This window comes from Citrus clementina, unplaced genomic scaffold, assembly GCF_000493195.1.
Source record: "Citrus clementina cultivar Clemenules unplaced genomic scaffold, Citrus_clementina_v1.0 scaffold_7, whole genome shotgun sequence".
NCBI classification, from domain to species: domain Eukaryota; kingdom Viridiplantae; phylum Streptophyta; class Magnoliopsida; order Sapindales; family Rutaceae; genus Citrus; species Citrus x clementina.
Window position 1 is genome coordinate 9,740,926 of NW_006262075.1, and position 9,039 is coordinate 9,749,964.

At 33.0% G+C, this 9,039-nt stretch overlaps 1 protein-coding gene across 1 annotated transcript in view; it reads left to right on the forward strand.

Moving 5' to 3' along the window:
• Positions 1-1,821, forward strand: part of LOC18037530 (putative receptor-like protein kinase At3g47110) — a 6,391-nt gene extending 4,570 nt beyond the window's left edge. The window contains exons 4-5 of the mRNA XM_024181097.1: positions 5-1,312; positions 1,442-1,821. Coding sequence (XP_024036865.1) covers positions 5-1,312; positions 1,442-1,821 — 1,688 coding nt within the window. The remainder of the gene's footprint in view (positions 1-4; positions 1,313-1,441) is intronic.
• The last annotated feature ends 7,218 nt before the right edge of the window (positions 1,822-9,039 follow it).

Sequence of the window (9,039 nt, forward strand, 5' to 3'; positions counted from 1 at the left end):
CCAGATGATATTTGTCATTTGGCTGAACTGTATAGATTGGATTTAGATGGGAATAAGCTTTCTGGATCACTCCCTGCATGCTTCAGTAATCTGACTTCTCTGAGGATAGTGTCGTTGGGTTCCAATAAGTTAACTTCTGTTCCCTTAACTTTTTGGAACCTTAAGGATATCTTGAACCTCAACTTTTCATCAAATTTTTTGACTAGCCCACTCCCATTAGAGATTGGAAATTTGAAGGTTTTGATTGGAATTGATTTTTCGATGAATAATTTTTCAGGCGTTATCCCAACAGAAATTGGAGGCCTAAAAAATCTAGAATATCTCTTCTTAGGATATAATAGATTGCAAGGATCGATTCCTGATTCATTTGGTGATTTGATAAGTTTGAAATTCTTAAATTTGTCCAATAATAATCTCTCTGGGGCAATTCCTGCATCTTTAGAGAAACTCTCATATCTTGAAAATCTAAATCTTTCTTTCAACAAGCTCGAAGGAGAAATCCCTAGGGGAGGATCTTTTGGAAACTTCTCAGCTGAATCATTTGAGGGAAATGAATTATTATGTGGTTCACCCAATTTACAAGTCCCGCCATGCAAAACTAGCATCCACCATACATCATGGAAAAATTCTCTTCTCCTCCGGATTGTCTTGCCATTGAGTACTACATTTATGATAGTAGTCATTTTGTTGATCCTAAGATATCAACAGAGAGGAAAACGTCCATCGAATGATGCTAATATGCCACTAGTAGCAACGTGGAGAACATTTTCATACCTAGAACTCTTTCGAGCAACAGACGAATTTAGTGAAAACAATCTAATCGGCAAAGGGGGTTTTGGCTCTGTTTATAAGGCAAGACTTGGGGACAGGATGGAGGTTGCAGTGAAAGTTTTCAATTTGCAATGTGGAAGAGCGTTTGAGAGTTTTGATGTTGAATGTGAAATGATGAAAAATATTCGCCATCGAAACCTTATCAAAGTTATTAGCAGTTGTTCAAATGAAGAGTTTAAAGCATTAGTATTAGAATACATGCCTCATGGAAGTTTGGAGAAGTATTTGTATTCAAGTAACTGCATTTTGGATATTTTTCAAAGATTGAACATAATGATAGATGTTGCATCAGCTTTGGAATATCTGCACTTTGGTTATTCAGCTCCAATAATTCATTGTGACTTAAAGCCCAGCAATGTATTATTAGACAATAATATGGTTGCTCATTTGAGTGATTTTGGCATCGCAAAATTGTTAATTGGAGAATATCAATCTATGACTCAAACACAAACACTTGCCACAATAGGCTATATGGCACCAGGTTTGTCAATATAAAAATTTTCTATTTCTTGTAAACTTCCTAATAAGTTATTTATGTTTCACGATCTTCATTAGATGAGGAAATTCTTATTAATGATATATCTTACTATGTAACTATTGCAATTCATAGAGTATGGAAGAGAAGGACGAGTATCCGCAAATGGAGATGTTTATAGTTTCGGGATTATGTTAATGGAAACTTTTACTGGGAAGAAACCCACAGATGAAATTTTTAATGGAGAAATGACATTAAAGCATTGGGTTAATGATTGGCTACTCATTTCCACTATGGAAGTTGTTGATGCTAATTTACTAAGTCAGGAGGACATACATTTTGTCGCAAAAGAGCAATGTGTGTCATTTGTCTTCAATTTGGCTATGGCGTGCACTGTGGAATCTCCTGAGCAGAGAATCAATGCAAAAGAAATTGTTAAAAAGCTCTTAAAAATTAGAGACTCATTACTTAGAAATGTTGGAGGCAGATGTATAAGACAATCAAATTTAAATTGATTCTGCCCCTCCATTACTTGCTATCCTTTTCAGAGACTTGAACGGTTATCCTTCATACCAGTTTTGTTAATATGTTTTGTTGTTGTTCTTACTCATGTTTGTTTCTCTATTTCTTTAATTTGCATGCATGTATTTTTCGTTCTCTTTTATGTTTTTGTTGGTTTGTATGTAGTTTGCTTTTAGGGGTAAGGTTGATTATGTCCTCCCCTAATTAGACGTATCTTTTTTATGTTTATTCAATAAAGCTTCTATAATACTATCAAGGTTCATCAAAAGAAAATTTTTAATTAATTTTCTTTTCTTTGACAGGTGATGAAATTCTAATCTTCATAGTGAATAACTTCAATAATAGAGTGTAAGAGTATTAGTAGTTATGGTTGTTTTTTGAACCTGGAGTCAAGAGCAATTTAACAGCAACAAACAAGTCTCTTGTATTGTAGGCAAAATTCTTTTCATTAATCTTATTTGTCTACATGTTCTCCTATTTTCTCCATTAATCTTCGCTCAAGGTTTCATGCTTCCTCTTTGATAAAGGAAAATATTACTTGCGAATATTTCAATTTGACATAAGAGACTGTTTTGCCAACCATTTGATAAAATGGATATGAGTGGAGCTTTCAATCATTACCTCCACCAAAATACTTACAACGCCAGTTTTAAATTTTATTTTTTAAAATACATTCAGTTTAATTTACAAAAAATAAATCCATTTGTTAAAATTAATTTTTTTCTCAGAAATTTCAACCTAAAAATATATTTCTTTTAAATTTTTAATTATAAAATACATACAAGTTCTAAACTATTATATTATTTTCTTCTTATTATATAGTTTATATCTCCATAACTCTAAACTCCTATAATTTTTTTTAAAATGTGTTTAATTTAAAATATAAATATAAAATATAAAATGGAGTGGGTATAAAAAAACTTGTTAAAAGAATAATTCATTTAAGTATTTAACTGAATTGAAATTAAAATAAGAAATAAATTAATTTATTTTTTATTAGTTAAGTAATTTTCAATTGAAAAAGAGCTGTATGAGTAATATTATTGAAATATGATTAAAATTCTTATGAATTAAATATTTTCGTATAAATACTAGTGATGATTACAGAGAAAGGGCGAGGAACCAAAGAAAACTTGAATATAAATACGTCAGGTAATGTGGCTTTTATTTGGAATGAAGAAGCCAATACTTGGACCGAGTTTAGCATCACTGATTTTTATAATTTTCAGGACTAAGTAAATTATCTCAATTTTAAAAAAATATAATTACAATTATTGATCGAACACCACTAATTCCAACAATTTATCCAAAAATATCTTCGACTTTCAAGGAATTAATGTAGAACGAATGGCCAAGTTTTTCAACTTTTTAGATATTTAATATATGTCATGTTTTAACTTAGTACGAGAAGAAAATTATAGAATATTTTTTTTTTGAATTAGTGGAATTATTTTACAATAAAACTATCACAATCACACTTAAAAATATTCTTTAAATTTTCACTATTTCTACTGTTATTCTTTAAACTATTTTCTAAACAAAGCATGGAGGGTCACTTATCTAAATATGTTTTTTGTGCTTTCACTTCACTTGATTCATCTTGTCCCTCTTTTATAGCTTCTATTAAAAAAAAAAATACGGTCAACAGTACACACGGTTTGTACACGGTGAACAGTAAAGCGATTTGAACAGTAACGCAATTTGAACAGTAATGAGGTTTGAATAGTAACACGATTTGAACAATGCTATACGGTTGGCTATAAATAGAGATAAGAGTTTAGAGCTTGATGCTTCCCAATTTGAGAGAAGTAGAGAGCATTGTAAGTGAGCTCTTTGAGAAATTTGAGAGAGCTTCCATTTGAGTGTTCTAGTGAGGTTTCATTTAGGTGTATTGGGGTTGTAGGTTTTGTGAGTTTTTCCCACTTTGTAAATTCCCATTTGTTAGTGAAATTATCTTCCAGTCTTTGCCCGTGGACGTAGGCATTATGCAGAACCACGTAAATTATTGTGTCCTATTTTCTTTGCATTTGTTTACACCATATTTATATTTCTCCAAAAGTCACAGTTACCAAAATATTGGTAATTGCTCAACCCCACGCTTCCGTAACAATTGGTATCAGAGCCGAAGGTTCATGTTTGGGGCATACGACTGTTCACGTATAAGGAATTATTCACAGATATAGTATTGTTCAAGTATATGAAGAAAAGCCTTGAAAATAGGCTTTATATGAAGAAGAAACTCTTTCGATTCACATATGCACTTGGCATGTCAATGAATGACCATGTAAACTCATTCAATAAGATATTAGCATATTTGCTAAATCTGGATGAGAGATTTGAAGATGAAGATAAGGCACTGTTGTTGTTAAATTCCCTACCTGATGAATATGATCATCTCACCACCACTTTACTTCATGGAAAGGACAGTGTCACATTTGATGTTGTATGCAGTGCATTGTACAACTCTGAGACAAGAAAGAAAGACAGAAAGGATCACAGAGATACAGTTGCAAAAGCATTGACAGCGAAAGGTCGTTCACAAAGCCGTAAACCTAGAAAAAGAAGCAAGTCTAAAGGGAGGCCTGCTAAAGATGAATGTGCTTTTTGTTGCGAGAAAGAGCATTGGAAAAAGAATTGTCCTAAGTTACAAAAGGTCAAGGCTAATTCCGATGCATGTGTAGTAGAGCATGGTGAAGATTCAGACTTTAGTCTAGTTGGCATGACGTTGATATGTCATTCAAATGAGTGGATTTTGGATTCTGGTTGTACCTATCATATGTGTCCTAACGAGGGCTGGTTTCTAACTTCAAAGAGTTGGACGGTGGAGTTGTTTTTACGGGCAATGACAATGCTTGTAAAACCATGGGAATAGATACAATCCAATTAAAGAATTATGATGGTTCAATCCAAGTCTTGACGGATGTTCGCTACGTACCAAGTTTGAATAAAAATCTTATCTCATTAGGAGTCCTAGAATCTAAAGGGCTCACAATTACTTTGAGCGATGGATTGTTGAAGGTAGTAGCTAGTGCACTGACAGTGATGAAAGGCACAAGAAGAAATAACTTGTACTATTTTCAAGGGAGTATAGTTATTGGATCAGCATCAACAGTTTCTGGAAAAGATGCATATTCAGAAGCAACCAAGTTATGGCATATGCGTTTGGGACATGTTGGTGAAAAAGCTTTGCAGACTCTGGTGAAGCAAGGCTTATTGAAAGGTGCAAATTCTTGCAAATTGAAATTTTGTGAACATTGTGTTCTAGGCAAGCAGACAAGGGAAAAGTTTGGTTCGGTAATTCATGATATAAAAAGAATTCTGAACTATGTTGACAGTGATGTATGTGGACCTACCAAAACAGCTTCTTTAGGAGGTATGCATTATTTTGTTACTTTTGTTGATGATTATTCAAGAAAATGTGGGTGTATTTGATGAAGAATAAGAATGAAGTTTTGGGCATATTTCTAAAATGAAAGAATATGATCGAGACTCAGACTGGTCGAAAGGTCAAAAGACTTCGGTCAGATAATGGTGGTGAGTACAAGAATGATCAATTTCTACAAATATGCCAAGATGAGGGCATTGTGCGACACTTTACTGTTCGAGATACATCACAACAGAATGGGGTGGCAGAAAGCATGAACTGAACTATACTGGAGAATGTTCAGTGTACGTTGTCCAATGCTGGATTGGGCAAAGAGTTTTGGGCTGAGACAGTTGTATATGCGTGCCATTTGATCAATCGTTTGCCATCAACTGCAATTGAGGGCAAAACACCCATAGAGATGTGGATTGGTAATCCTGCTACTGATTATGATTCTTTACATGTTTTTAGTTCCACTGCTTATTATCATTTAAAGGAATCTAAGTTAGACCCAAGAGCAAAGAAAGTATTGTTCGTGGGTATAACTGGTAGAGTAAAAGGATACCGTCTTTGGTGTCCTATTAGGAAAAATATTATCTTCAGCAAAGATGTAACTTTTACTGAATCAGCCATGTTGAAACAAAAAGATTCTCAAGAAGATGACAAGACCAGTAGCACTTTGCAGCAGGTGGAGTTTGAAAAAATTAAATCCGATCCAGCTGATGTCGATGAGACGAATAGTGATTCCCCATCGACTGAAGATGATGAAGAGGTTCTGACCCAGGAACCTTCACAACAACAAGAGTTAATTGCATATAGAAGGTCACACACAGAGATTTGCAGACCTGCTCGCTTTGTTGATATGGTGGCCTATGCACTTCCAATTATAGATGATGATGTTCCTTCCACTTACAGAGAAGCAGTAAGTAACCTAGAAAGTATACAGTGGAAGAAAGCAATGAATGAAGAAATGCAGTCTCTTTACAAAAATGAAACTTGGGAGTTAGATGCACTGCCCAAGGAAAAGAAGGCAATTGGGTGCAAATGGGTATATGCGAAAAAGGAAGGATTTCCTTGTAAAAATGAAATTCGATACAAGGCTAGATTGGTAGCGAATGGTTATGCTCAGAAGGAAGGAATAAACTACAATGAAGTATTTTCTCTAGTTGTGAAACACTCGTTTATTTGAATTTTGGTAGCCATGGTTGCGTAATTTGATCTTGAACTAGTTCAGCTTGATGTAATAACTACATTTTTACAGGGTGATTTGGAAGAGAAAATTTACATGACTCAGCCAGATGGATTCAAGGTTGCTGGAAAAGAAAATTGGGTTTGCAAATTAACCAAGTTAGTGGCAGCAATCAAGTTTGAGCATTGTCTAAACTTAACCAATATCTTATAAGTTTGAAAGCAGACGGAGAAGGCAGAGACTGGAGGATGGTTTGTTGATAGTCGGCTCAGATTTTAAAAAAATTTCGCCGAGGTAGAGAATTGTTAAAAATAAAAAATAAAAAAAATACAATCAACAGTACACACAGTTTGTACACGGTGAACAGTAACGCGGTTTGAATAGTTTTTTTTTTTAAATTAGTGGAATTATTTTACAATAAAACTATCACAATCACACTTAAAAATATTCTTTAAATTTTCACTATTTCTACTATTATTCTTTAAACTCTTTTATGAATAGAGCATGGAGGGTCACTTATCTAAATATGTTTTATACGCTTTCACTTCACTTGATTCATCTTGTCCCTCTTTTATAGCTTCTGTTAAAAATAAAAAATAAAAAAAATAGGGTCAACAGTGAAGGACAACATTTGTCCATGAGGTTCCTAATAACGCAACTTTTGCACAGTAAAATTAAAACAGATGGCGGAAGCTCTAGAAACCTCAGATCGACTTCATTCAAAAACGAAAATCAAGAGGAAAGATTGAAGTTTAATTAACTCACTTGTAGTTTAAAAAAAGACTTCGTGAAGTAGGAGAAAATGACTGAAAACAGTAAGCTACGAACACTGTCCAGAAAATAGAGCTCTGCACGAACAGCTTCTGTTTTGCCACGATCTGAGATCCTTTAAGCACCCCAATTGTGATGCCTCTAGTCATTCCACACATAGAAATGTTCTAGGAGTTCATAGGATTTGGAATCTCGAAATTTCGTTTAGAAATGAGAGAGATAATGAAGAAACATGAATGCTAGTTCATGATGATTCATTCCACCAAATAAAGCCACCATTATCTCCAATAATGGCACCAAACATTATCATGTGCTAGACCCACCCACTTAGCCATTATTTATTGAAAGTGATCTTATCATTTCAATATTTTATTTAATCAAATAAATAAATAGCTAAATTAATTAATTTCGTAATTAATTAATTAATCTCATTTTGATCAAATCAAATGGTTGAATGTGGGCTTCTTTTGTGACATGTTCTAATGCTTTCTCTTAATCCATATTAGATCCAATAAAAGCCCAAAATTCTAAACCCAAAATTGGTCTAGAAGTCCATAATCATATATGAACCAGAACATCATTTTACGTGCTCGATATTACATAATGTTTAATTGAGGATTTATGAAATTTATTTTGTTCCTTAAACTATTTATGGAACATCTAAATTTCTATCTTAAATCATATTTAAGATATATTTATATATATATTCATTCTCAATGAATTATAATATAAATATTAATTTTCCTAAAATTAGGAAATTTAACTTCTCATTTTCTAGTAACTCCTTTTTCATTTCTATTTGGTGTGTGACCTTTTAGGTTCTTAGTTATAAGGTAGTAGAACTATTTTAATGATAACTCTTTATTCATTAAATGATGCTAAACTCTTTAGTCATCAATTAGAAATTTTCTAATGACCTTAAGATGCATTGCTAATACGCTTTACCAATATTAATCTTAAGGTTTCTACAAGTCATGAGTGACACCTAGCAGTATATCACAACTATCCAAATAACAAGAATTGTTGGATCTATAGAACCTATTCCATTGTATCTCTATGTCTTGGTCTCTTCATCATCCATGTCCAAAGAAAAACACGGCATATGGTTTATTATGTTAAGCAGTTATGCTTTATCTCAAAATAAATCTAAATGAACTTGGCATGAAAATATAATTTGAACTCCTTCAAATATATTTCACCTTGGCCAAGGATTTCTCATGCCAATTCATATTATCTCATAGGGACATCCTTTTTGTATATTACAAAGTGATGAATTCCATATTGGCCATACACTTGTCTTCATACATAGCCAACCATGACAGCTATTGCTAGATCTCTTCCTTGATTAGGAATCAATCATTATGCTTTCACATATAAGAGATGTCTATGTATAAGACATCTGTTATGCCTCAGGTCTAAAGACCATTACTAAACATAGTGTCTATTACAATGTATAATAAGCCATTAACACTCAAAACCATATGGCTTACTATATTTGGTCAAGTTCAGTAAACTCGTTCTCTCAACAAGTACCTATGTATTTGACTTGACATCTCATGTCAATGATATGAAACTCACCATCTATTTTAGTATCACATACCATAAGGAGTCATAACACAAACTGGTGTTTATAGGAATTTATAATGTCCAATCATAAATCCACCACTAGGAACTATTTTAGAAGTATAGTACAAAGGATGCACGTTTCATATTCTCAACAAACTCGAGAATGTGTTCCTTAACTATTTTACTTCTTGGACTATATTCATTAAATTAAATTTATGAATGTTGATAACTTTGCCATTTTATAAATATCAAAATGCTATTCAAATACAATAATTCCCTAAACAAACAAACACCATTCGATTGGCCTTTAGGGCATATTAC